Raw genomic sequence first — 27,451 nt, 5'->3', positions numbered from 1 at the left:
GAGGGATCACAGGGTAGGTCAAGAGTGTCCTGGCCAGGCAGGGAGGGTGACAAGAAGCGAGAATGCATTTGCAGGTTCAGTGCAAGGCAGCTTGCTGATAGCACCTCAGGCAAGGGTGTCAGCTTGGGGAAATTTGGGTACCAGGGATGCAGCTCATGCTCTCTGCCCTCCCGAGTGCAATTCAGGCAGGACAGTGGTGGTGGCAGTGGAACCGGGGCAGGCATTGGCCTGCTGCCTGACCCCATCCCTATGCCCACCTGGGTGTTTGCCCGGCTCACTACGGAGACCGGACCACAGAGCGATAGGCCTGAACTATCTCCTCACTGTTGGGGCAGGTGTACTTGAACTCCTTGGTTTCGCTGGCGTTGTTAAGGTAGCGCCACACACCGCGCAGGTCCTTGGGGATCCCGAAGTGGCGATAATGCTGGCAGACAATCTGCAGGCAGAAACAGCATGAGCTCTTGCCCAGCACTGTGTGCCTGTGATGTGCCAAGGAGGGTTTTGTGGCTGGTAGGTAGTGGCATTCACAGCCACATGGGTGACATAGCATGAGCGGACATCTGTGGCAGTGCACAGGATGGAGAGGTGGTACCTGGTGGGGGATGCAGATGGGAGTGAAGTCTGCAGGAAGGCACCAAGCTGTGCAGGGGTCATGGGGAAGGGCGTGCCAGGCAGGCACCTGGGGGGCATGGTGAATGGGGGAGAAGAGGGAACACGGGTGGGTGTAGGGGCGGAGAGTTGTTGCAGGCAGGTGATGGGCTGGCACCCAGGAGGAGGTGAGGGCGTGGGGCAGGCAGTACAGAGAAGCCAGGGCAAGTGGAAGGTCACAGCATGGGGATGCCTGTGCTCACCTGCACGATGTTGAGCTTGGGCAGCAGGTTGCAGTCAGCTAACGTGAGCTGGTCCCCGTCGAGGAAGCGGCGCTGGGAGGTCCGGAGGTGGGGCTCACAGGCCAGCTCATACTCCAGGGGGGCACTCAGGTACTCATCCAGCTTCAGCAGGGCCCTCAGCAGGCTTCGCTGCAGTGCTGCAGGGTGGGCAGCAGCACACTGGGTCAGGGCAGCACCCTGCTGCAGGCATGGGACCGGCAGCTTTGCTGAGCCCTCCCTGCCACATAGCCTCCTCTGTCAGCCTGCCCTGGTGCCCGCATTGTTCTTGCCTGGCCCAGGTTGGTCCCTCCCTGTTCTGCCAAGGGTACCCTGGCTCAGCTGTGCTGAACCACACTGGGGGTGACAGGCTGGGGGTACCAGGATGCTGAGGGATGGGCAAGGAAGGGCTGGCCAGCCTTGGGGGTCTCAGCACCTGAGGGCCTGCCTGGGGTTCCCCAGTGTGGCACAGCACAGGTGGCCCCCCCACTTCCTCACCTTCATCCTGGGCGGGCACTGGGTTCTTAATGAAGGTGGAGAACTTGTGGAAGATGTCATTGCCTGCCAACCTTGACTCCTTGTACTGTGGGACCAGGCTGGGGAACCTGTGGGGATGTGGGCACAGCTATGGAAGGAGGCAGAGGCTGGCAGGCCCAGGTGCTGCCTGCCCCCTGCCCCTTTCTCAGCCTCCCCCACCACACTTTAACCACTTCCCCTTTCTGGGGCAGTGCTGGACACTGACATGGGGGGGGCCAGCCTGTCCTCCAGAAAGTCCTCGATATTGACAGTGTCGGTCTTCGGGTCTCCGTTGTAGAGCAGAACGGGCAGCTGGGCACCTGGTGCAAAGTCCTTCAGCACGTCCAGTGCCCTGCAGGAGACAGGAATGGTTGCTGATGCCCACTTTGCCCAGAGCTTTGTGGGGCACTGTGTTGTGTGCGTGTCCAGGGCAAAATGATTATGTGGTTCCCCCAAGGCTGCTCCTGCCCCACTGTGTGCCTGTGGCAGTTCTGCCCTGGAAAATGCCCACCACCCTCCCTCAGGGCAGTGGTGGGCAGCCAGGGGGATAAAACAGACTTTACCCTTCATGCCTTTTCCCAAGGTGGTGGGGTCCTGCCTATACCCCTCAGACCAGTGTGTGGGTACCACAGGGTGCCGCTCACCTCTTCACATCCACGGTGGTGAGGGTAAAGGGCACCCCTTTGAGCAGCAGCACCATGAAGAGCCGCTGGCAGAAAGGGCAGTGGCCCACACTCTCCCCGTCCTCGCTTGCCTGCGGGCAAAGACAGAGAGCTCAGCTACCCCAGCCCCACACTCCGGCAGTGGGTGCGGGCTGGGGCCTTGGCTGGCTGCGGGCCAGCGAACAATACAGGCAGCTTCTAGGGCCTGTTATGCTGGGCACAGCGCCAGTCCCTGGCCCCTGCCTGCTCATGGGGCCTCTGTGCCCCACCCCAGAGCAGCCTGCGTGGCACAGTAGGTGGTGGCCCACAGTGCTGGGTGGCAGGGGTTTGGCACAGCCACTAGCTTGGCACCTGGCTGTGGCAGGGGACAGCCCAGCAAGACAGGGGCTGTGTGGTGGCCGTAGGAGGTTTATGGCAATGCTGTTGGCCCTGCCACCCTCCAGGTGTGCCCTCAGGCAGGCCATGTCCTGCCCTGTACAGCTGGACAAACTGCCCTAGCCAGGTGGTGGCTAGGAAAGGCCCAGGAGGTGCAGGTGCAGGCATCAAGGCACTGCAGTGGCTGGGCTGGTGTGCAGGGGTCCCCTCTTCACCCAGATGTGTACACACACACACAAAGGGTACCTGTAGTGGATGTAGGGTGGGAGAGGGAGTGTGATACCCCAGTCCAGCAGCCCTTGCTGAGCACCTATGTCTGCGGGGCAGGCAGCAGCACAGCATGCTGGAGAAGATGCCAAGCTGCTTGCTACCTGCCTGGGAACCTGCAGGTGGACAGGGGGGTGTGCAGGGGTAGCTGAGCCACCCCAGCCCAGGGTACTGCCAGGGGTAGCAGCCAGAAGCATCCCTGCCCAGCCCACATCATCCCCAACCTCCAAACGACCTCCACTCACCTTGACGAAGAGCTGTATTTGGGGTTTCTCAGCCATGCTGGGTGGTGGCTGCTGGTTGACTGGTGACTGTGCTGCAAGTGCCTGTGCTGGAGCTGCAGCCCCTCCCAGCCCACATTCCTCCCTGGGGTGCACCCGCTCCCACCCACGCCTGGCCCCACGGCATGGCTGGGGACGCCCTGCTGTGGGGCCCTGGCTGCCAGGGCTGCTGCCCAACAAGGGCAGCTCACAGCAGCACCCGCTGCTCCTGCTCAGCACCTGGGGCTGCTGCATCCCATGGGGCTTTGTGTCTGCCAGCACCCCCCAGCCAGACTCACCACCAGCCCTGGACAATGCCATGTGCTGGGTATGGCCCTGCATTGCATCCAGCTCCCTTTACCCACACCAGGCTCTTGCACCCCACCTGGGGCACTAGGAAGCCCATCTTCTTGCCCTCCCCAGGCACCACAGCCCTGGCAGCCCTGAGCTCCTGCCCACCTCCTTCCAGACACCACACAACCTTGCTGGCTTCAGTCATTATTTTTTATTTAAAACAAACATTATTTTCACATTTCATCTTTTTTTTCTTGCTAGCAATGTACAGGCTCCTCCAGAGCATCTCCACCCATCAGTACGCCCCACACTTGGGGCTGTGCATGGCACAGGTGCTGGCATCTGAGGATGTGTGGAGGGAGGCAAGGTGGGAAGCAGGGCCAAACTCAACAAAGCAAATAATGTTAAGGCAGCAGTCACCCCCACCTCGGGCAATGCTGCACCGCTCCAGCCCACTGCCATGGGGCACCTGTCTGTGCAACCACCCTCAGGGTGCCCAAGGGTCAAGGGCCGTCCTGCACCTGGGATGGGGAGGCCACTACGGCCACCCAGGCTGCTAAGTGTGCCATGGACACATTGTGCTAGGGGCACAAAAGCTTCTCTGACTGTCCAAGGACAGTAGTACAGTGGCACAGCACCAGGTGGGCACAGACCTGCTGATGGGAGCACTGGGGGTTCTCCTTGTCAGAGGAGCCCCACGAGGCACAGCAGCAGGACAGGTGTGGGGTGAGGATGAAGCCCTGCCTGGCCAGAGCTGGCCACTGCAGCAGTGTAGGGCACCATGCTCCCCTTGGGTGCCCAGAGAGGGCTGAGCTGTGCCACCTCCAAGGTGACACCTGAAAGCCTGCAGGTGACACTGTCTCTCCATGGTGGCAGAGAGAGCTAACCTGGACTTTGCTTGTACCCCAGCACAGTGTGGTGCACTGCCTGCACCATCTGCACCACCCAGCGACCAGACAGTTTCCTGTATGCCATAAAAAATATATGGTCTGAAAAATCTGAAAATAGAGCTTATCATCTCCCCCCAATTTTTCCCCTATTGAAAATACTGTATATTGTATCACAATCTATAGCAGTTGGCATACAGGAGTGCTGAGCCCTGGGAGAGGCATGGGCACAGCAGAGGGCAAGGTGGCACCTGGGTCTACGGGGCCTGGGGCTTAGCCCACACCTGTGCCAGGGAGACTGGAAAGGCCAGCAAGGCCTCCTGGATGGAGGCAGCCATGGATGGTTGCACCATACAGTATGGCAGCTCTGGACACACCAGGGTGCTGCAGACATCCCAGGGGTGGGTGGTCAGGGTTAGCATCATGAGCCTGGAGGTCACCCCTGCTTTGTCACAGCTGTGCGATGCTGAAAAGCAGTGGGCTGGGGGTGTCACAGAGTGGCACTGCCCCCAGGGGTGACACGGTGGCAAGACCCTCTGCAGAAAGGAGGGGCACTGCCACCTGAGGGGGTGCCTGCTGCCTGCCCCAAGTGACACGCAGGGCCACAGATGCTGGCCTCCATCCTTCCATCCCCAACATTCCAGGCACCTCTGCCAGGCTGAACCAGTGCAGAGTCAGGCTGCCTTGTCCTCACACCTTGAGGCCACCTCCCTCCCCAAACTCAAAAGCCATCCTGGGGCGCAGCAGTTCCCTCTCCCAGTGCCATCAGTGAACCAATAACTAGAATCCATTACAAATAGCTCCCACGCTGGGCCAGACTCTGAGCAATGAGTGCTAGGGCAAGGGAGAAAAGGATGGGTGACAGTAGAAAGATGGCACAGTTGCAGCGATGCCCTGTGCCTAATGCTCACTGAGGGAAGCAGAGTGTGATGGCAGGCAGGAGGGCAGGGTGAGGGATTCTGGGACATGGTTGGGGGCAGAGGGGAGAAACAGCTGGTGCCAGCACGTGAAATACCCTGTGAAATACCTCTCTGCCCCACCACGTGCCTCTCTGCATGGGCGCCAGTGCTGTGCCCCAGGGATAGCACTGAGTGCCCAGAGCGAGCAAGGAAAGGCTTGGCAGAGCCAGGGCAAGCACTGGTACCTGGCAGAGGCAGCCCTGGGCAAGGTAGCAAGCCCAGTGCTTGGCAGGGCCAAACCCCTCAGCTGGCAGAAGCACCAGCAGGGCTGAGTCCCTCTCTCCAGCAGGCTTGAGGTCACAAGTGATGTTCTGTCAGCAGTGCTGACAACAGAAATCAAAGGGTGAAGCACTGGAGCTCCTGCCTCTGTAGTGCTGGGCCAATGAGCCCCTTGTGATGCCATGAGCAAGCGCCAAACCCGGCAGGTGATGGAAACGAGGAAAAAGCAGCAGTCCTTCCTCTGGCCATGCCAGGTCCAGGCCTGGGGTAGTGATGGGGCAGGGGTATCCCCATGGCCAGGATTCCCTTGGGGTGGATGCAGAAGTGGGTGTCCAAAGGCACCACTCTCAGAGGTCTCTTCCCTGCCAGCATGGGACACGCAGGGCTGGCGGCACTGTTGCAATGTAGTGTCCTGTTCACAGTCTCTGTCCGTGGCATGCACCAGCCTGGCAAGCTGGCAAGGACGGCAGCCCCTGCTGGTGCCATGTGGGGAGTTGCTCCAGAGCTGCAGCGGACAAAGGCCAGCTGGTGGCCATTGGTTCAGAGTCCATCCAGGCTGGTACCGTACCCACTGTGTCCTTTCCAGCAGCAGGGCTTGACCCCCTGGGCATGTGGGGGCAGTTCCCTGCATCCCCATGCTGACTGCGTCCGCTCAACAGGGACAAAGGGAGAGGAGAGGCAAAAAGTATTTGGTGGCTTCACAGCCAGGGGATGTGGCTCCCCCCCCTCAGTGTCTCAGCACAGCGTGTCCGTGTTGAATGAGAGCTGAGCCTGCGGACACAAGGACAGCAGGGCTCAGGGGCCAGGGCCAGGCAAGGGACTGCCAGCTCTGCTCAGCACACTGAGCTCTGGGGCACTGTGGGGGCCAGGACCTGTTGTGGACATTGGGGAGCCCCCACAGCCTTCTTTCCCACACAGCACCCTCCTGCCTGGCCCCTGCCCCAAAGGGTTCCGCTTCCCCAGGATGAGGCTGCAGCACCTAGTGCAATGCCAGGGCTTGGCCCCAATGCTCCATGATAGAGACATAGCTGGGACCCCGGTCACTGAGATACTGGGAGCACTTCTCACCCTCTCCTCCTCAAAGCTGATGAGGCCTTCATCATCAGTTTCCAGGTCCTCCTGCTCCTCCACCACCAAGGCCTGCAGCTCTGTGGGGGTTGCCCGTGGGCGCAGAAGGCTCAGCACATGCTCCAAGGGTGACTGCATTGCACAGCTAGGGCTTGTCTCCTGCTGCTCCAGGTTGTCACTTTGCTTCTTGGCAAAATTCACAAACACCTGGCAGGAAAAGGGTGAGAGGCTGCAAGAGACATGGCACAGAACCCTGCCCCAGGCTGCCCCTAGCCTGACACTTCTGCCACCAGAGATGAGCCATGAGCACATCCCTGCCTCTGCATTCCCCCATGTTCCTGGCCTAGCACTTGCTGCTCTTGTACTGAAAGAGGCTTTTGCAGGCACTTGGGCATGGTCACCTCCCTGGGCACAGTCACCCTCCCTGGGCATGAGCACCCTGCTTCTCACTCCATCCCAGGCCTCACATTGTCCAGTGTGGTCTGGCTGACAGAGTAGTCTTCAATGCCCAGCACATCCACCACCTGCTCCATTTTGCTGAAGACCTGTGCCAGTGAGATCTGGTCTGACTTGAGCTGGTACTGGGCCTTAGTGTGGTGCCGCTCCTGCAAAGGACACTGAGGTCACACCCCAAACCCCATTCCATCAACCCAGAGGGGGATCCCATGGAAGGGACAGCCCCTTGGGGGACAAAGGCTGCTTTCCACCATGACACATGGGCTGGCAGGGATTGCACTGTCACCACTGGGATCTCACCTTGAGGATGGCCTCAGGAAAGTTGCGGTTGAAGAACCTCACCACCTCCTTGACGTTGAGGCTGGACTTTGTGCGCACTGTGATCATGTAGCCATCTCCAAACCTGCACAGGCATGAGGGACCCCATGAGACCCTACCTCCCCACCTGCACCTCTGTGGGGAAGGACTGATCCCATGGAAACCTGCCTGCTGGGGATGATACTCACCAGGCTGCCACTGCACCCACCAGGACAGTCAGGTGCCAGTCCAGGCTGCCCTGATCCCCATGCCCACCCTCTAAAGCAGCAGCCACACAGATGGTTGAAATCTTCATGCACATGCCATGAAGAAACGAGCCATACACCCTGCCATTCAGAAACCAGCACCTCCTGGCATGTGGCACACACAGGATGCTGGACCCCTCACTAGGTTCTTACCTGTTTTTCAGATGCTGGATGCTGCCAAGACATTTGAGCCGCCCATTCACCATGATGGCCAGGCGGGTACAGAGTGCCTCACATTCCTCCATGCTGGGGAAACAGGACAGGTTTGAGCTGGGTGGCTAGAGGCCACACAGCATGGGCAGAGGGTGCAATGTCTACCTGCAAGGGGCTGCAGGCTGGACATAAGTGGAGTCAAGTTCCTCAGGCCTTCACCCCTTGTGCCATGGCACCACCACCAGTGATGGGAGACAGCAAGAGGGTGTCCCAGGCTCCCTCCCTGTGTCCTTTGCCATACACTGTCCCCTGGAGTCCAAAGAGCCCCACTTCCACCCACCACCTGCCCACACAGCACATGAAGTGCCTGGAGGTGTCATGGGTGTAGCCCAAAGCGCCTCAGACCTGTGGGACGTGAGCACCACGGAGCGGCCTGTTTTGATGACATCCAGGATGAGGTTCCAGAGGAAGCGCCGTGCCTTGGGATCCATCCCTGTTGTTGGCTCATCCTATGGGACAGATGGCATGCTCAGACAAGGCAGCTCCTGGGGGAACCCCGCCGCTCCCTGCCTTCCCATCGCATGGGCACAGCTCTGCTTCCCTGCCCCTTGGAACTCTTGTGGTAGAGCCAGTGGCAGACAGCTTCCACCCAGGGCCCTGTTTCACCCAGGATGGCTGCACACTAGCCTGGGTCCAGCCCCAGGGATATGGGACTGAGTGGGAGCACAGGTCAGTGATAGGGGTGGGTCAAGGACCCCACATCACAGGGTGTTGGGGTGGCCCGGGGCGCACCAGGAAGATGAAGGCTGGGTAGCCGATCAATGCGATGGCTGTGGACAGCTTCCTCTTGTTGCCTCCACTGTAGGTGCTGGCAGGCTTGTCAGCGTATTTGGTCAGCTCAAGCTTCTTCAGTGCCCACTTGACTACCTGCAAGGTGCAGAGGGCTGTGGTCCCCCTGCCAGGGCTCCAAATGCCCCTGGTCATGGGACACGCAGAGCTGGCAGCATGCAACGGGCAAGCAGCCAGGCCCCACAGCATGGACCAGCTGCCAAGCGATGTGCTGGGCAGGGGAGCCCCATGAGAGCCCCTCGCACAGCCCTGTGTGTTGGTGGGGCCTGTAAGCACCTGTGCCCAACCCTGGCCCAGTGATGGGCACACTACTGGAGCAGCACTGTCCTTGGGCAGCAACCGGCAGTCATGAGGGCAGCAGTACCCGCCCAGGTCCCCACTGGCGGCTGGTGAAATTCTGTTCCCAGAGCAGCCCATGGCACAGCACCAGCCCTCACATGCCCCACCAAAGCCCTACCCGCTCCTCATCTTTCCACGGGATGCCACGCAGGCGGGTGTAGAGCTCCAGGTGCTCCTGGGCTGTCAGCTCGTCGAAGAGTGCATCGAACTGTGGGCAGTAGCCCAAGCTCTGCTGCACCTGCAGGAGCTCCTTCAGGATGCTGCAGAAAGGACAGAGGGGCCACAGGGAGAAGGAATTACTGTCTGCCCACAAACAATTTTTCCTTTTGAGTACACCTGTTGCTCATCCTCCTTTCACATGCCTTTATATTGCAGCATCTTATTCCAAGAAAACCGCAACTGGCAGCCCTGGCCAAGAGCCACGGTCACTTGCCACACCACAGACAAGGGTCAGCCCAGCAGGACATAGGGCTGCAGTCCCACTCAGGCTTCTTTTTCCTGGGAGACCCCAAAGCAGGCCCCATCCCATCCAGTCAGGCTGTGCCCCTGTACCTGTGCCCATTAACGAAGGCCTCTCCTCCTGTGGTGCTCTCGTCCCCCGTCAACATCTTGAAGGTGGTCGTCTTTCCCGCACCATTGACACCCAGCAGCCCGAAGCACTCCCCAGGCCGCACACCCACACACAGCCGATCCACAGCCAGGATGCGCCCAATCTTGCGGGACTTGTATACCTGGCAGAGCAGGGCAGGGGTGCTCAGCACACTGCCCCGGCACCCTGACCCAGCCAACATCCCTTGGATGCCCCAGAGCATCTCCCATGCCTGCAAGTCCAGGGCAGGCTGGGGTTGCTGTACCTTGGTGAGATTTTCAATCTTCAGCATGTCATTGTCAGCATCCCCACGCAGGACACGGTGCCGCTCATTGGCTACATCAATGTCATCTTCGATGGGCTTGGTGGAGACAGGAAGCCGCCTGCAGAAGGGTGCAAGGGGCAGGGTGGAGATGGGTGTGAGCAGAGGCCAAGCAAGCTGCCATCCTGCGCCCATGCAGGAGGCAGAGGCCAGGGACGGAGGGCCTCCCCAGTTCTGTGCCTGCTGGAGAGGCAGCCCTGGGCTAAGGGGTCCCAAAGCAAAACTCTGCCCCATTTAGAAAATCTGGGAAGGCTGTGCTCTGCTAGAAATACCCAGAGGCAGCTCTCAGCTGGGCATTGCCTGCTTGGCCCCACGCTCCCAGCCACACTCACTGGGGCTTCCGGAAGAAGTTGTATTGGCACATGATGGTGATGAAGAAGCCGACGAAGCCTTCGATTGTCATGGCGACAAGTCCACGCGTCACAATGTCCCATTCAAAAGGTGATTTCATTTTATCAAACTGCCCTGAGTGGGATGAAGAGAACAGAGCATCTGTGGGGACACTGTCCCAGGAGGACATCCAGCCCATGTGCCCTCCTGCATGGCTGAACCCACAGCCCCAGTGCAGCAGTGCCTCTCCAGGGGATGGGGACACCAATCCAACCACCAAAGAGGTAGCCTTGCCTCACAGGTTGTACAAAATCTAGAAATGACCTCTGGTAACAGCAGCAAATATTTTCAGTGGGAACTACTGCAGCAACCAGGTTCCCACAATTTTCCACTCTGTGGCCTTGAAATGACCTCATAGCACCCTTGACAGCATGTGGCAGCCCGGCCCATGGAGGCCAGCCCTGGCTGCAACCACATGGCAACACTACTGGACACAGAGACACTCCCACCCCGTGTGCTCCCTCCCTACCACAGCACCCTGGAGAAAACAATAATGGTTTTCCCAGTCCAGAAGGCTGATTTTAACCCGTCCCACACAAGGAAAAAAACATTCAAACTGGAGATGACGCAGGCTATGTTCCTGGTCAGAGGCTTAGCACCAAAACAGCCAGGTAGCAGCAGCCTTTATCTCAACACCACCTTTGCTGTACAACCTAAGCTGGCCTGTTACAAGATGACACTGTCTAGCTCCAGTGTCCCCTCCCCTGCCTTCTGTGCCTGCTGCCATAGCTGCCTGGGCTGGTTGGTGTTGCAGGCACCAGGGCTGGTTACAACAAGGCTTTCCATTTGCAATGTATTTGTTGTTGAATTCATCTTGCAACTTTTCAACCTCAGTGGGTAGGATCAACCCAACTGAGAATGCATACTGTCAGATTCTGATGTGTCAGATTCTGCTTCTAAACACCCCCCATGATGCCAGCAGCACCCAAGTTAGATACAGAAGCTGCTGAGAAGTAGAGAGAAGCAAGAATATTTTGAGTCCAAGCTGAAGCTGCAATTGGCAAAAGGGTCATTTTGGATGGGCAATGCAGCCCTGCAAGCAAGAGACCACATCTAGAACAAAACAGCCCTTGCAGTTCCCATCCCTTGTATCACTGCACATCCACACCGTGGGCAGTGTGTGATGGCAGCAGAAATGTACAATGCTGCCAGGGCTCACTACGTCCACTTTCTGTGCAGCTCATATTTGAGATGGCCCAAGAAACCATGCTCAGCATCACAGGTACCACAACATGCCTGATCCTCAACTGTGTCTCTTCCTGGGTCCCCTCTAGTTCACATCCCCTGGATTTTTGCTCCAGGTTGATCTGGGCCCTGGTTGAGCCCCACAGGGTGGTTTTAGGGGATGTGCTGGCGCAGTGGTCCACCCCTGGCCCAACCTGCCCTGGAGTAAGGGAGGGAGGGAGGAAAAGGCCATACCAATCTTGGCGTAGTACTCATTGATGTACTCATTGTAAGCCATCTCCATCAAGCCGTGGCCCAGGTTGTAGTTAGGGAATACAAGGAAGCAGCTCTTCAGGTAGCTGTTCACCACCTTCAAATCCTGTGGAGATGGACAGACAGAACATGACTATCAGAAACACCTGTAAGGACTCTGAGCACACAGTACTGTGAGCCCAAGCAGACCTCATAACTGACCCTGCTGTGAGCAGTAGTTTGGAGAAGAGACCTCTTGAGGTCTCGCTCAGCCTGAGCTGTCTCATGACCCAATTGCTGTCACCACCCTGGCAGCAAGCAGGCACCACCACCTGCCACATGGAGTCACAGGCTTTGTCACAGTGTGATGGCTCCTTGCACTGTGCCAGAGGCATCTCCCCTCTTATCAAGCTGAGGGAGGCATCTTCTCCCTTCCTGGTGGCTGCAGCCAGAGATGTGAACCCTGTACCTTGTCATGCTCAAAGAGCTGCAGCAGGAACGTGGCGACAGTGGCAGTGATGCCAATGAAGAGGTTGATGACGATGAGGAAGACGTAGGCAGAGCTGGGCACCTCAAACCAGAAGGAGGCAGGGTACATGATGGGGGTGATGGACCAGCTGGGGAGGCAAGCAACAGGAGTGCACATGAGCATGGTAGGACTGTAGCACCCACTGGAGAGCTCTGGGATTGCCCATCTCCCAGCCCCATCCTTCCTGGGGTCTCCCACCCCAGGGTTCAAAGCCCGCTAGCTACAGGAGCCACAGAACTGAAAGACAGGGGGACAGAAAGATCTGGGCTAGATCCTGCCTGCTTAGCCACAGTGCAAATGGGGCATCAGAAGGACCCACTGGTGCATCCTGACTTCACCCCTCCCTTGCTCACCCCATCTGACCAACGTACCCATACAGCAGAAAGAGTGAGAGGACGGCTGGGAAGTTGGTGGGAGAGGTGTATGCCGGGAGGTCAAACACAAAAAGGATAATGATACAGCACGTGGCCGGTACCAGGTAGTTCAACTGCAGAAGACAGAAACTTCTGTAACTGCCTGTCCACTCAGCCCTGGGGGCTCTGCTGGTGAGGCCACATGCCCTGCTCACCATATCCCACACGTAGTTGGCCAACCAGTAGATGACAGGGTCGCAGCCGCTCACAAACTGCAGGTGTTTGGCCTTGGTGGCCTTTTCAGCCACCAAGAACACCACAAAGCTGGCAGGCACAAAGGACATGGCCACAATGATGAAGATGGCAATCACCACGTCTGTGCCTTGCAGACTGCAAGGAAGAGGAGACCAGAGACATCATCAACCTCAGCTCCCCAACCTTGTGTGGGACAATCACTGTACAGAGGACAGGGCATGGCACAAGGACCCCCCATGTCACAGCCTCACAGTCAAACCATGCAAACCACAGTGGGAAGCTCCCTCCCCTGCTACATGATGGCCCCCCTCCCTCAAACCAGCTCCCTGGACATACAGGTAATCCAAGGACAGGCTGGCGCTTGTCTTGTTCATGGGATGGTTGGTGACCGTGATGCCTGCAGCAAAAAGAAACATAGGATTGTTTCTATCCTGGCTCAGGATAGAAAATGTTACCCCAGCCCCAGCCTGCCTGGTCCTAGTTCTCAGTGGGAGGAGTTTCCTTCCCTGTAGCCCAGAAGCAACACTGCTTTGGGGCCAAGACCTCCCTCTCATCAGCTGGCAGACAGATAAGCCTGCAAGCCCAGGTGTCAGCAGCAGCACCTCAAGAGGTGCTGCCCCAGCCATACACTATCTAGCTTAGATCTCAAGCCACACATAAAGGTGTATGAACCCCCTGCCTCAGTTGTGCACTAGCCTGCTTGGTCCAAGAGAGTACATGGTATTTTAGAACCTTGTTGGTCCAAGAGAGAATATGCACTTTAGAGCCTTGTTGGACCATGCCCTAAAGCTGTTCCTGACGTGCTTTTGTCCTTAAAACTCCTCCAGGCCCTCACCGTATGCAGCAGGGTTGCCTTTGCTCTTGGGCAGGTTCGCTCGTAGGATGGCATTGTTGAGAGCATTGAGGTAGGTGGGCATGCTGTGGTAGCCCTTGTTGTTGTAGAAGACCTGGAGGAGCAGAGAAGAGTGGTGGGAAGTAGTAGGAGGGCTGGGCTCACACCAGATGTGTGGGGTGGGGTGAGGTGTGGGGGGGTGGCAACAGGGTGCCCCCCTGCTCATGGCTGTGAGAAGAGCAGGCCAATGCTGACCACAATGGGTCTGACCCATTGTGGTGGGAGCTCTGCAAAGTGCTCCATGTGGTTAAGAGCCCCACCGCGTCTCTTGCCAGGCAGCACTGCCTTCCCCCTTCTCTACCTTGCCTGTGCCAGGGCTGCTGCTGCCCACCCATTTCCTGGCTACCTCAGGGCTCAGCTTGATCCTACCTGGGCTGTTCTGCGGACGGCAATCTTGCGCACCATGGCAGGAGCCCTGGCCCCAAAGGAGGCTGGGATGGATTTCTGGACATTGCCAAAGGTGAGTGCCCCGTACCTGTGGGACAAAGCACCCCCAAGAAGCTGTGACTGCTGTCCCCTGTGTCCAGGAGCAGGGCCACACTCCTGGCTCCCATCAGCACCCCTGAGGTCTCCCAGAGGCCCCAGCCCCATATCCTGCACTATGGCAGAGGGCAGAGCCCTCCCAGCCTCCCTCTTGCCTGTGCAGACGGAAGCGGTCCGAGGTGTAGAGCAGGTACTCGGAGACGTTGCGCCCCGTGATGTCTGCCAGGATGTCCCCCGTCACCACCTTCATCTGTGGGGGATGGCCTCCCACACCACTGGGGCATGAGAAACCAGTCCCCTGCATGGAGCATGTGCACTTGATAGGCTCATGGATGATCCGAGGCAGGGCAGGGGCCGAGGTGACTGTCTCTGTGGGGTAGAGGAGGCAGAGTCAGGCCCCAGCCAGCCCTGGCTGTGATGGCTGTGTGGGGCAACATGGGGACAGAAGGGGATGAGAGGAGCACATGGAGCAACCTCCATGTGCTCCATGGAGCACATGGAGCAACCCCTCAGCCAAGAGGTTCTGGCCAGGCAAGGAGGAGCCTCCCTGCTGCCCTTGTGTTAGCTCCTGCTGACCACAGCCCAGTCTTTAAATGGCCCTTTGTGTCCCAGTGATATAAAGGGGCCAAGAGATGGACCCAGGAAAAACGTGGGAACAGACAGGGAACAGAAATGGTTCAGAGACAGGGCATGAAGTGTGTCTGGAGAAAGCAATGCAATCATTCCGCTGGCTGGGGACCAAGTACCCAACCCAAGTACCAAGATTCCCAATGGCATCATCAGCCCAGTAAGCTCAGCAAGGACTGCTGAGGCTGAATGGGAGCAGTGCTGCAAGGCTAGCATCAACCCTGATTCAGAAGTGCAGCCAAGCAATGCTCTGCTATCACCGAGCCAAACAGCACCCGATGGGCACTTTGAGGTGCCACTATAGCTGCTACTGCAAGGAAGACACATTGCCCTGCCTGCAGATGAAACCCCAGCCCAGACAGACCGATGCACTAAGTGCAGATGACACCTTTGATAGCAGAAGAGAAGATTGTGGAGTTCCAAGCATGCAGCAAGTCCTCATCCACTGAGATGGGGTAGTCGGAAGGAGCTGGGGATGGAGGCGGTGGCACGAAGTTGGAGAGTGGCAGGCCCTGAGTGAAGGAGTCGATGCACATAGCATCAAAGTACTTGGCTGCCAGCATCTTGGACTCATTGCTATTGAGGTTCAGGGTCTGCATGGGTTGGTCCAGTGTGTTGTTGAAGGCTGTCTTGAGCACACAGGTGGCCCCGATGCCAGAGGGCAGGTGGAAGGTGTTCACTAGCTGCTGGGGGCTGGCATCTGGAGACAGCCTGATGCTGCAGGGAGAGCAGCGGGTAAAAGGTACAAGAGGCATGAGACATGGAACATCCCACCTTGGCCATCTTCTGGGCAAGTCCATGCAGCCTCAGTATGTGTAGTGGCTGAATGGGCACAGGCACCACGGCTGTACAGCCTTGGGTACCCACTCAGCCCAAGCCTGGCATGAGCCAAGCTGATGATCACAGCCAGCGTCAGGGCTGGCACGTCTCCCAGAGAGGCCCCAGGGGAGAACAGAGGGCACTTTCTGCATGGGGCATTACACTGGCCAGGCTCTACTCCAAGCCCAAGCCAGCCCCAGTGCCAGACCAACTGTAAATTGCCCTCCCCAGTCCCATCACCCCATTGTGGTTCTGGGTACGGGAGTGAGATTGGGGTGCAGGATGGTGCTCTTGAGCAAGTGGCAGCTCTCACCGGTACTCACGCCGCTCCTCGTTGGCATAAGGAATGAAATTGCCCTTGGGCTGGGTGTAATTGTGGTACTGTGATGGCGAGAGGATGAGGGGTGGCAGGTCACCTGTGGAAACAAGGACAGGAACCTGTTTGTGGCCTCAGCACCCCTGCCCATGTGGCTGCATGCTCACAGGCAGGCTGAGCACCCAGAAGCCTTGTCCTTATCTCACTTGAGTCCCACCCCCAGCATCACCACCAGTCCAATGGGGGTACGCAGAAAGGGCTAAGAGGAGTCCCCAGCATCTGGGTCAGCAAGACCTGGCTGGTGTGAGGGCATCAGGGTGGGAAATGTGCCCTCACTCCAAGCTGCTGCCAATGCAGAGAGAGGATACCTGATCTGGTGCAGGGGCACGAGTCTGGGCCCTGGAGAGGGGACAGGGCAAGACCCCCTTGTCCTCCTCACCCCAATGGGACAAGGGCTTGCAGGTACCTATTTCAGGCACGGAGAGTGCCACAGTCATGGCCACGCAGACAAAGAAGGCAGGCAGAAGGATCTGAGAGAAGAGGGCCTTGGTGTTGCGCTTGGCACAGTGGAAGCGTTTTACAATCAGCCCGTGGAACTGGCGCAGCTTCAGCCATGAGCCCTCCAGCTTGAAGGTCCCCTGCCCGGCCAAGTCATGGTCCTCTGCCTCCACATCGGCCTCTTGGTCTGCAAGGAGGAGGTGGCAGGTAGGAGGATGTGAGCCACCTGCACAACTGCTCCTGCAGGGCCCCAGTGACCCCACACCTGCCTTAGCCTGTGGCCACACAGATGCTGAGCTATGCACAGCCACTCTGAGGGGCCACTGAGCTTTGGTGTTACCATGGCATGAAGCAAGGCAGCTGGCTGGCAGGTTTCTCTTGGCCCAAAATGGGAAATTGTTACAATGGTTTAACAAAAAAACAAACAAACAAACAAACAAAAAAAAAACGCTGTGCTTTTTTGCAGACCCCCCCCATCTTCCCATCAGTTCTAGCCAGCCCAGATGCTCCTGGATGGCAAGGGCTTAGCGCAGACAGGAAGAGGGGGGACAGGTTGTGGGTGTGGGGACCCAGCAAGGCAGTGAGTTTGGGGCTAGGACTTGGAAAGTCTGATTGCAGTGCAACACTGCTGCTGCTCTGCCTCCCACTGACCCAAATTCAGCAATACTCAGAGCAATACACAGACCTGGCAGGGGAAGAAGAGCGTCACAGCAATAAATTAATCATGACAAGAACTGGTGGGATAACCCAGAAAAGGATTTGTGAAGTAAACAGTAGCCTTTGGGCTCCTGCCTGCATGCTCTGTGCTCGTGCAGTTTGAGCATCCAGGCAGGGACAGTCCTGAAACCATGTCAGCATCTGGAGAGTGAGCCACTCTCTAGAAGACGACTCCATGCTGGAGGGATGGGCTGGCCAGCCAAGAGGAGAAAACCCAGCAGCTCAGCCACCATATCAGTGCACCCCATGCCACATTGTGCTGCCAGTCAACACAGCTGCTAGTGTGAGGAGTGTGTTAGTGGGAGTGAGTCTGCAGGTCAGCGCTTGCAGGATTCAAGAGAGACAAAGGGAAGGGCTAACACTGGCTGTGCCTCCACCTGTCGGTGAGCCCAACAGTTCTGTGCCTCAGCACATAATCCCTCATGCACATGACACCAGTTCAGGGGGTGTCAACCTTGGCTAGAAGCACCAGTTTCCAGCCATCCCACCCCAATCCTCTTCCCAGGCTGCAGGGCCTGTGCCTCCCTTTCTCTCTCTTTTACAGGCTCCCTGGACACATCATCTGTTGGAACACAGGCTCACTGTCACTGGGGGCTCAGCTGAGCCATCATGATCCCCAGTACACCAGGGCATGGCCCCCTGGTGAGGGCCAGTGCTGCCTTGGAGCAGCCATCCTCCCCATCCCAGAGCACCTCTATCATGGTGCACAAGCAGCACACCGCCACGCGGCATTACGAACCTTGCAGACTGATGTTGTCAGGGTCCTGATGATTGTCAAACAATGGAGAGTAATCCCCAAAGAACTCAGAATAAGCCCCACCTTCGTCGCCCCGCACGGAGCCCACCGAGGAGGCCGAGCGCAAGGATGCCTGCGACTGCGCCAGCTTGGAGCATGTCACCAGGTTGCTGAGCTCTACCTCGGGCTTCTCAGGCACGTCCACCTCAGCCAGGGGCTCCCCATTGGCCTCTGGCTTTGGGCCCAGCTCAGGGACAGGTGGCTGGAGGGCATCCTTCTTGGACTCCTTCATGTCTGGAAGGAGAAGGGGCACTGCTGCTGTCTGTGCCAGCCTTTGCTGTGCCTTGCACAGCAGAGCACAGATGTACTTTGCAAACCCAGATCAAAGCAGCTGATGGTTGCCCTTAAGCTGGGGCAGGCTCTGACAGAGGCCCCCCCTCCTCTTTGCAGAGGAGACTCCTGCTCCCATGCAAAAGCCAAGGAGACACAAAGCCCACGTAAAGGCACACGATGCCTTCACCTCACTCCCTGTGCCCCAGTGCCAACAGCACTGCCATGTGCCTCCTGCAGTCCATACCCACATCACTGTTCTCCAGGGACTGGTCCTCCTCAGACACCTTCAGGAAGACCTCCTCGAGTGTGGTGTCCATCAGCCCAAAACTGGTGAGGTCAAGTTCCTCCAGACTCTGCTCCAAGTGCTGTGGAAGGGAAACCATTGAATGAGAAGGGCAGGCGGCTCCAGCACTGCCACAGCACAGGGAAAACCCTCAGACACTCATCCGGTGAGTGCTGGTGCCAGGCAGGACAACAGCCCCATACCATTTGCTGTTGGCATCTCTTTGACAGGGCTGGAACAGGCCCAGTGATGTGTCTTGCCCTTCTGGGACCAACTCCACATGGGCCCACATGCACATTTGTCCCCCCTTAAGCCTCATGAGATGCCATGCCCATCTGAGCTTGTCCTGCCCCTTCATGGTGATCCCCCATCCTTGCACTGTCAGCAAGGCAGGCAGCAGGGTTGTGGGTGGCTCAGGTACCTGGAAGAGCCTCTCAAAGCAGCCCTTCTTGACAGCCTCGCTCGGCAGGATGTAGGAGAGCTCAGTGTTGGTGTCCGAGATGAGGAGGCAGGAGGCCACGTATTTCTTGATAAACTGGGAGACGCGGGGCTCAGAGCAGGGGCTGACAGAAGAGTGGCCTAGAGGACTGTGGGGCTGGCCTGGCTCTGCAGCAGAGGGGCAGCACTGGTCATCTCTTCTGGCCTTCTACCAGCAACCCCTGCCATCCACAGTACTCCCAGCACCTCAGGGGTTCCTTCTGCATCTATCACAGGGTGCTAGCAGCTTCTGGCTGCTCTGGCCATGCTTCCTGGCCTGGGTAGGTGCTCTGCCCTCAGCCCCACAGAGCACCACTGCCCACGCCAGACATCAGCAAGCAGCCCCTGGGCTGGACACCAGGATCAGCACCTGGAGGCAACACCTCCATGCAGGATCTAACTGGGGACCCAGAGAACCGAGCAATGACACCTCTTGCATCACTACCCTGTCCCCCTGTCTCCTATGTGTGGCCTATGGGGACTTGAGGCAGGAGCATTTGGGCTTTGACCTCTTGCTCCTTTCCTGTGCACAAAAAGGGCTGGTCCCATCTACTCATCCTCTAAACCCAGGGTCCTTCTGGGCGCACAGACCTGTGCTGTTTCTGGTGTCTGACTGCCTCTTCACCACCGTCAGCTTGTAGCCATCGCCATAGGTGCTCTTGAGGAAGAGTGGGGAACCACAGCACTTGAGTTTGCCATGGGAGATGATGGCAATGCGGTCGCCCAGCAGGTCAGCCTCATCCATGTGATGAGTGGACAGCAGGATGGTCCTCCCTGCCCGGTGGCACAGAGCATAAGGAGAGGGTCTGGGGCTACACCAAGGCTGCTGCAGCCCATGCTTGCCCTGCTTAGGTAAGGCACACTGCCTGGGGGCATGGGGAAGGAGAGCACAGAGCTGGCCATGCCCCCGAGGGTCTCACAGGGACCCCTGGGTCACATGCAGAGGGGTCCAACTGCCACAGGGAGACAGACACAGAAAGAGACCATGACACAGCTTGGGCAGGGAGACAGGAGAGGCCCATCTGGTCCCTCTCAGCAGGCACAGTGAGGGGTTTTCTCTGTGCTCCTAAGCCCAGGCTCTATTTTCTGCCCCACAGCAAGCTGTTCTCTCACTCTGGCAACCCAGGTGAGTGCTGTCCTGGCTCACCTGGCTTGTACTTGAGGATGAGGTCCCAGATGGCCCTGCGTGCGTATGGGTCGACTCCAGCCGTGGGCTCGTCCAAGATCACAGCCCGTGACCCACCTACAAAGGCAATGGCCACTGACAGCTTCCTCTTCATGCCTCCTGAGAGGGTCTGCACCAGGGAATGGCGTTTGTTGGAGAGCTCCAGATCCTCAATCATCCTGAGGACAGGAAGAGAAGCATCACGACTGCTGGGGCTGGCCTGTACCTGCAGCCAGCATCTGTGGGGAGCATCTCACTCCTCTTCCCCACATGGTACCAGAGTCTCTTGGCAGTCAGGACAGCCCAGCTACAGCCAAGCTACGAAAGGATCTTATGCCAGCCCAATATCCCAAGTTTCCAAGAAGAGTTGGTGGAGCTGATGTTGGGGTGATCCCTCTTGGGAAGGGGACCTGCTTCCACAAAAAGCACAGATGGGGGCAAAAGAAGTTAGGGGGTGCCTACTTGTCCATCTCCTTGCGGATCTCCTCCTCTGCCATGCTCTTGAGCTGTGAGTAGAACCAGAGGTGCTCCTCCACTGTCAGCTTGTCAAAGAGCACATTGTGCTGGGGACACATGCCCAGGTTTTTCCGGATCTCATCCATCTCTGTTCGGATATCATGGCCATAGATAGTAGCGGAGCCCGAGGTCGGAGGGAACAAGCCAGTCAGGATGGACCTGGATGGATGGTGAAAAGGACATGGTAAGGAATGTCACACGCAGTCCCCTGGCCCCAGTCCCAACCACCACCTCCCAGAGTATCTGCTGGGCCCTGGGCAGAGCAGTATCAGTGAAGGGCTGTGTGCTGGCTGTTGGTCCCCCTCTGTGTCACCCCTACATCCACACCACCTCCCTCTGAGGACAGCACCAGCAGCCATTGATCCCTGGAAGTACGGCCATGCAGCACCTTCCCAACCTACCAGAGCTGGCCAGGACACAGCCCACGTCCACCCCAGCAAGAACTCACATGGTGGTGGTTTTGCCTGCACCATTGTGCCCCAGGAAGGACACCACCTGGTTCTCATAGAGGTTGAGGCTCAGCTTGTTCAGTGCCAGTTTCTTGTCTGTCTTGTAGACCTTGGTGAGCTTGTCAATGCAGACGACCAAGGGGAGGTGGGTTGGCTCCTCCTCAATTCCCCGTGTCTCCTCTGTCATGAGAATGGAGCAGTGAGGAGTCAGGGCTGGGCACTGAGTGGGGTTCCCAGGGGTGAATCTCCCCCACTCCATCCTGGAGTGACCGTGCTGGCTCCTGGCCCTTCCCCTCTGCATCTCAAACCTTTCCTGCCCTGAGTGATGGGCAGCAGTCCCTGGGAAGGATCATGCCCTGACATACAATCTGCCCTTCAGGACAAGGGTGCATGGGATGCATGGAATCCATGGCCACAGAGCCAGGGCCAAACCCTGAAGCCCTACCACCAACCTTCTGCACCCACCAGCTCACCCAGCCTCCTGCTCTCCATGGCGCAGGCCTGATCCTCTTCCATGATGCTGAGGCGGGTGGTATGTGACCAGGGCCAGGTCCACTCCCAGGTCTCCACTCTTCCATTTCCTAGCCAGTAGGACTTCTGGAACGGGAAGTACCAGGGCCGCGGCAGGCCAAACATGCCTGCAAGCACAACCCTGCTGCAGTCAGGGCCATCCCTGCACCTTATCTGCACAGAAGCCGTCTAAGGGCTAGGGCAGAGCTGAGCACAAGCGCAAGCACAGGCACAGACATGGGCAGGGAGGTTTCCCCAGCCCAGGAACATCACTGCAGGATGGGGCTGCCAATGCTTGGGGAAATGCTGCTGGGCTGTGCAGGGAAACAAAGCAAAACTGGGCCTGGCTCATGCTTCAGTTTTCCTATAAAACCTAAGAGAGTAGTTAAGACTCCTCAAATAGGCAGTGAGAGGGAGTAATGCTCCAACTATGGATGCCACGTTGGTCAGTAAACTGAGACACATGACTGAAGACCTCCTTGGAAATTGCCAGGGACAGGGAAGTCACCATTGGTACAGGCATGTGGGCAGGTGTCCCCAGGAGGACACAGGAGACCCTGAAGGCATGCTGTGCTGAATCCACTTGTATCAAGGCTGAGCACAGCCAAGAAGCAGCAGCATCCCCAGTGGGGAGGCTCCTACAGGATCAGAAGTGCTCTAATGCTGTCCCTGCCCACCCTGCCTGCACGTACCCGGGTGCACAGCCTCAATGTACCACGTGAGCACCCCGTACACCACAGCATCTATGATCAGCATCATCATGGACAGCAGGAGGTTGAAGTCATCTCCTTCCACAGGCGACTGGCTGAAGGTGTGCCACTGGATGCCCACACCAGCCACCTCATACAGCGCAAAGTACTTGGAGCCCAGCCCAAAGGCCGTGGTGGACATGAGAGACTGCAGGGAGGAGGAGGAAAGGGGATGTCAGACAGAACCACAGACCAGCTCTGGAGGAACAGGTTGGGCAAATTCCCATCTGGCTCTGCCCCACCCAGGCCCATGGACACCCAGGCTCCACCCTGGGAGGCACCAAACCATCTGGAGATGCTTCCAAATCCCCATGCCAAACCAATTCACATGTGCATTGGTTTCCCTAGGGTTTGATGACATGTGTACGGGATGTGGGGAGTCCACGACTTAGTGGTAGCTGTCACCTGTGTAGGGGACATAGGGTACCTAGCACAAATCCTTGGCCAGGCACCTCCTGGTAGCCGCAGCCAACTCACCGCAATGCACTTCTCAAAGGCCGTGATCTTGTCATGCGCCACCTCCTCCCGGATGGCCACATACATGTAGGGCACGTAGCTGAGGAAATAGATGATGCCTCCACAGGCAGAAGCCAGCTTGGCCTTGGAGTAGAGCACTGACACCAGGAAACTGTAGGGAAGACAGTGTCACCTCACCAGCCCTGCTGCAAGACAAAGGTGACCCCACAACCAGAGAAGCTCTACCCCACCTGGGCATCCCCCTCTCCCACACCCAGCACCACCTTCCCCCCAGGGACGTGAATGCTGAGCTCCCCCTGCCAAGGATGGAGGGACCCTCCAGTGCCCAGCCCCAGATCCTGCTCCACCAGGGCTTTCCCCACACTGTCTGATTTCATTGGTGTTGAAGTGGTAAACTACCCTTCAAATAGGCTGGGGGGAACCTGTACTGCTCCACCAGCCCTTACCATACAGCTCCCAGCACACTCACCCCATGGCACAAGGACACCCTGCCAGGGACCTGGCACTGCTGGTACCCCCTGACTCCATGGAGGGAACCAGGCTGCTCACCAGAACATGATGGTGGCCACAGCATAGATGGCGAGAAAGAGCCAGATGATGAGGACATCACTGTGCATCAGGACCTTGCCATATTTCAGGATTGCAGTGAGTGCTGTGACTGAGATGGAGAGCTGGACGAAGCCGGTGATGAACCAAGCCACCCAATGCACTGCATTGTTCAAGCCCATCATCTTCATGACCTGCAAGACTTGCACTGCTCAGCTAGGCTGTTCGCTACCCTGTGCATCTCCGAGCCTGTCACTTGCTGGGGTTGGGAGAGCAAAGGACAGCACCGAGGGGAGTGGCCAGACCACAGCACCCCACAACAGAGTGACTGCAGGCTCAGCTGCCTCTAGCTCTAACCAGAGCTCATGACAGCGATGCTCAGGAAAAGCAGTTCATCCCAGAGACGAGCCATGGCAGAACCCTGGGATTGAGATCTGTGCCTGGGGCACCAGGATGTAGATGGAGCCAGGGGTTTGGCAATGGGCTGCCCTACCCTGGCAGTGCCAGGGTGTGTCCCAGTATGTGGCAGGGCTTGGAGCAGCAGGGCCACAGGCTGAGCTGGGGTCAGTGCTCTCCCCACAGGCTGCCCTGGCTGCTGGCAGCAGTTCTCTGAGACACTGGCCAGCTCAGCCTGGCACTGTGCCCGGCAGCTTGAGCACACTCGATTTCTGCAGAGCTCTCCCCTTTGCAGGCAGCTCTGGGCCAAGCCAGGTCCTGGGCTGCTGCTGTCTAGGAATTGCTACAGGGTGACAGAGGGGTGACTTGGCAAGAGGGATGAGTCCCAGCACCTGGCATACCCTGTGCAGCCAGGCAGCTAGACAGAGGAGACACCAGCTCGTCCTCACAGATCTCCCCCATCAACCCCACCTCTTTCAGGCGATGCTCCTTCTCGGTCACAATATGCTGGATCATCATGGCTACTGAGTAGACCCAGGAGATCACCATGCACAGGGGCATCATGTGCTCGATGACGAAGAGAAAGCTGGTGGGGTACAGGAAGAGAGGGGGGAGCTGGATGGTGGCACCACCACAGGAACTTGGGAAGGCCCTGGGGACAGGCCACAGGGCAGCAGAGGTGCTCTCCCACCACCTGGGGACTACTGCAGCCCTCAGCAGCTCCTCAGTGATCTGCAAGAGGTACTGCTCCCATCTCTACTTGATACCTGAGAAATCTGAGACATGGGGAGGGGAGGCATTTTTCAGAGCCTCTCCAATGTGTCCATAGGAAAGCCTACTGTCAGTTTATTAGGTCCCAGCAGGCAGGCCTGCAGCAGCTGCACAGACTTGACCTGGTGCACTGCCTGCCCTGCTGTGGACAGGACCCCCTGCATCTTCCTGCCCTGGAGGGCTGGTGGGTATTGGACTTCTCAAGGTACTTCATCCAGACCTTTGTGTTTGAGAACCACTAACAGATGCATGTGCCACCCATTTACCAAACTTCTCCTATTCCCCCCAAGTAATCCAGTCTCTGAGACACAGAATCACAGAATCATCTAGGTTGGAAGAGACCTTCAAGATCGCTGAGTTCAACCTCTGACCTAACACTAACCAGTCCTTCACTAAACCATATCACTGAACATCTAAACATCTGAACGTCTTTTAAAGACCTCCAGGGATGGTGACTCAACCACGTCCCTGGGCATCCCATTCCAATGCCTAACAACCCTTTCAGTAAATAAGTTTTTCCTAATATCCAACCTAAACCTCCCCTGGCGCAACTTTAGCCCATTCCCCCTTGTCCTGTCACCATACCCTGCAGCCACGAGTTCCCCACTTGAACTATGAACTGAGGAAAAAAAAATCCTTCCCCCACTTGCTGCTTGCTTAGCTTGGTGGTCAAAGCCACAGGGCATAACTGGTTGCTCACCACTCCTAATGTCAGCAGCCCCCAGACTTGTCCTTGTTCCCCAGCTGAAGTGTCCTGGCCAATTTGGACTGCCCAACGGGCAGGAGAGAAGGTCATGCCCACATGGGTGTTACTCACTCGTCCCGGGTGTAACATGGGTATGGGAACATCTGCACATAGTTGCCAGGCTCCACCACATCATGGCCAACAAAAGTGTTGATGAGGGCACGCTCCATCATGTCTAGGGAGTAGGAGAGGCCAGGCTGAGTGGGAAGTATGGGCAGGGATGGGGACCATGGTGGGGCAAGGAGCTGGTACTCACCCTGGATCCAGACAAAGCCATAGAGGAAGTAGAAGCGGCCACCAGTGTTGGGTCCAGGCCGCCAGTATGCACGCCGGATCTCGTTGGTCTTCTCCGTGAAGCTGGAGTTCTGCCTGATCTTGTACATGACATGCGGGGGCAGCGAGCCATCCCTGTTGGTCTGGAAGATCACACCTGTGGGCAGTGGAGAGGCGGAGAGCCTGGTGGCACTGCAGGAGATGGCCACACCGGCCAGCCCACAGTGACAGGCAGGGATGCAGGGATGGCCAGGACCCCGGGCTCAGCATGTAGCAGCAGAGGGCGAGACGAGGACTACAATGGCCAAGGATGGTGCTCATGTCCCCTTGTCACACTGACTACAGGCACCCGTGGTGGGCAAGCCAGGACAGTGGCAGGGAGTTGTGCTTGTAGGGGCTCAGCCAGGATCTATGCACAAAGCAGAGGGAGAAGCAAGGTACTCAAAGAGAGAGCTGGCACACTTGATCCACTCATCCACCCAACACATGCACAAGGCAGCATGTCCCAAAGCCAGTGGCCCCACGCCTGGGGGATGGCTTCAGACATGGCTACAGGGACCCCTGCAAAGAAGCTGGTTCCCAAGGGACGTACTGGCAAAGACTGTGACGTTGTCCTGGTAGGCCTGGTTCAGTGTGTAGTTGACGATGCTTTCCTCATCTGGGAAGCCCTTGAAGATGTCCACACTGACCTGGTAGGAGGGGAAGGCCAGGCAGATCCCATCACACCTCATGGTTCTGGTCATGGACCCCTTACCCCCTCTATGGCATGTGCCCCCCACAGTGACCACAAAAGTGACCTGAACCCAGCAGATGGGCACCTCCACTGCTGACATTTCCCCCAAAGCTTGTGACACCAGAGAAGCCATCGTCTCCTCTCTAGGTCTCCCAACATATGGCCTGAAGGAGATCTGAGCAGATCTGACCCCTCTTTGGCCCTGCAGAGCCCAGCTGTTGGTGGTGGGTGCTGCTCCAAGCGCCTGCATGTCCACAGATGGGTGCAGTCTCACCTTGGCCATGAAGTGGACCCAGCCACAGGCAGCATTATCAATAGTGTCCAGCTGCTGGAGCAGGACGCTGGCATTGGGCAGTGAGAAGTTGCCATTGAGAAAGTTGCGGAGAAGGTCATTTTCGGAGACATTCAGGATCTCTGGGTGCTTGTGGAGGTCAGTGGTGAACTGCAACAGGGAGGAAGACATGGAGGACAGAAGCTGGGATACCCCTGCCACTCAGCACTGCCCTCCCTGTGGACACAGATGAGACCAACCCTTTTCTAATGCTCCTCCTGTGGACAGCAAGACAGTATCTGCTTTGCACAGGGCAAGAGCAGGGTAGGCATCCAAGTAGCACCTGAGCACTCTACGCATAGAAGCTAAGGGGTGCCTGGGGGCAAGACACCCCTTTCCGGCCCATGGGGCAGTAACCTAAGGCAGGCTCAGTCCCCACAGCACTACCCTACCTGCTGGAGCCAGCGGATGCGTCTCTGCAGCCTGCCCTCTTCCAGGTAGGCCCGGATCTCAGGTGATATGTTCAGCCATGCCTTGGCATAGTGGGTGACATTGCCCACAAAGGCAAAGGTCTCGTTGGCCTGTGGGTCGGAAGGTCATGCTGTGGGAAAATGCTGGGTTAACTGCTCTCCAGGACAGTGCTGCACTCCACCCTAGCAGCCATGGAGGTACCAGCCCACTGCCCTGCAGGTGCTTGCTGGCATCTGGATCCCTCCTGCCTGCTCAACTCCAGCCCCCCAGGCCCTCCTGAGCTCCTTTGGGCACGGATGTCCCTTGTGGACTGGGCTAGTGGAAGAGGAAGCAAAAGGGTCCTGGACTCTGCACCCTCATGAGCTGAAGCCCTCACCTTCAGAATGACCTTGTCCACTTCGGTACCCACAGGAGCGTAAAGAATTTTGGGGTTGCTGGTCATAAGATGTACAAGGAGTCCTAGGTTTCGCTGTTCCTTGCTGGTGAAGCCCAGAGAGCTCATGTTGCCCTGCTTCAGTGCCTCAGGTTCAATTGTCCTGCAAACACAGTCCAGGCTGCAAACTCCACTCCAACCCCAGCATCCCTCCCTGCAGGCAGCCCTGTGGCAGATT

General features: G+C 57.7%; 2 protein-coding genes across 6 annotated transcripts in view; both read right to left on the bottom strand.

Annotated features, from left to right (window-relative positions):
• Positions 1–277: 277 nt before the first annotated feature.
• Positions 278–3,046, bottom strand: CLIC3 (chloride intracellular channel 3). The gene is made up of 6 exons (XM_032200407.1): positions 2,932–3,046; positions 2,027–2,136; positions 1,609–1,734; positions 1,365–1,471; positions 852–1,027; positions 278–436 (listed from the first exon to the last, which is right to left on the bottom strand). Exons 1-6 carry the CDS (start codon positions 2,965–2,967, stop codon positions 278–280), a joined length of 714 nt encoding a protein of 237 aa, XP_032056298.1. The 5' UTR covers positions 2,968–3,046.
• A 2,962-nt stretch (positions 3,047–6,008) lies between these two features.
• The window catches only part of ABCA2 (ATP binding cassette subfamily A member 2), a 39,468-nt gene continuing 18,025 nt past the window's right edge, over positions 6,009–27,451 (bottom strand). For 3 of the 5 annotated variants that reach the window (XM_032200062.1, XM_032200064.1, XM_032200063.1), the window contains 40 exons: positions 27,217–27,376; positions 26,822–26,950; positions 26,373–26,540; positions 25,958–26,054; positions 25,349–25,522; positions 25,165–25,267; positions 24,048–24,162; positions 23,184–23,374; positions 22,635–22,785; positions 22,101–22,305; positions 21,372–21,536; positions 20,898–21,078; positions 20,396–20,608; positions 19,916–20,112; positions 19,360–19,542; positions 18,713–18,897; positions 18,253–18,373; positions 17,679–17,969; positions 16,191–16,409; positions 15,722–15,824; positions 14,978–15,306; positions 14,118–14,331; positions 13,849–13,954; positions 13,423–13,534; positions 12,924–12,984; positions 12,548–12,722; positions 12,351–12,466; positions 11,920–12,067; positions 11,454–11,577; positions 9,977–10,109; positions 9,588–9,705; positions 9,286–9,464; positions 8,852–8,993; positions 8,338–8,472; positions 7,951–8,054; positions 7,546–7,638; positions 7,130–7,232; positions 6,841–6,978; positions 6,374–6,580; positions 6,009–6,076 (listed from right to left, as the gene is read on the bottom strand). In XM_032200062.1, coding sequence (XP_032055953.1) covers positions 6,041–6,076; positions 6,374–6,580; positions 6,841–6,978; positions 7,130–7,232; positions 7,546–7,638; positions 7,951–8,054; positions 8,338–8,472; positions 8,852–8,993; positions 9,286–9,464; positions 9,588–9,705; positions 9,977–10,109; positions 11,454–11,577; positions 11,920–12,067; positions 12,351–12,466; positions 12,548–12,722; positions 12,924–12,984; positions 13,423–13,534; positions 13,849–13,954; positions 14,118–14,331; positions 14,978–15,306; positions 15,722–15,824; positions 16,191–16,409; positions 17,679–17,969; positions 18,253–18,373; positions 18,713–18,897; positions 19,360–19,542; positions 19,916–20,112; positions 20,396–20,608; positions 20,898–21,078; positions 21,372–21,536; positions 22,101–22,305; positions 22,635–22,785; positions 23,184–23,374; positions 24,048–24,162; positions 25,165–25,267; positions 25,349–25,522; positions 25,958–26,054; positions 26,373–26,540; positions 26,822–26,950; positions 27,217–27,376 — 6,124 coding nt within the window. In that variant the 3' untranslated portion in view covers positions 6,009–6,040. The remainder of the gene's footprint in view (positions 6,077–6,373; positions 6,581–6,840; positions 6,979–7,129; positions 7,233–7,545; positions 7,639–7,950; positions 8,055–8,337; positions 8,473–8,851; positions 8,994–9,285; positions 9,465–9,587; positions 9,706–9,976; positions 10,110–11,453; positions 11,578–11,919; positions 12,068–12,350; positions 12,467–12,547; positions 12,723–12,923; positions 12,985–13,422; positions 13,535–13,848; positions 13,955–14,117; positions 14,332–14,977; positions 15,307–15,721; positions 15,825–16,190; positions 16,410–17,678; positions 17,970–18,252; positions 18,374–18,712; positions 18,898–19,359; positions 19,543–19,915; positions 20,113–20,395; positions 20,609–20,897; positions 21,079–21,371; positions 21,537–22,100; positions 22,306–22,634; positions 22,786–23,183; positions 23,375–24,047; positions 24,163–25,164; positions 25,268–25,348; positions 25,523–25,957; positions 26,055–26,372; positions 26,541–26,821; positions 26,951–27,216; positions 27,377–27,451) is intronic. The other 2 variants (XM_032200065.1, XM_032200066.1) reach the window with 2 other exon arrangements.

Source organism: Aythya fuligula, chromosome 19, assembly GCF_009819795.1.
Source record: "Aythya fuligula isolate bAytFul2 chromosome 19, bAytFul2.pri, whole genome shotgun sequence".
Classification (NCBI taxonomy): domain Eukaryota; kingdom Metazoa; phylum Chordata; class Aves; order Anseriformes; family Anatidae; genus Aythya; species Aythya fuligula.
Note: the sequence above shows the minus strand (reverse complement) of the source record. Positions and strands in the feature narration are given on the sequence as shown.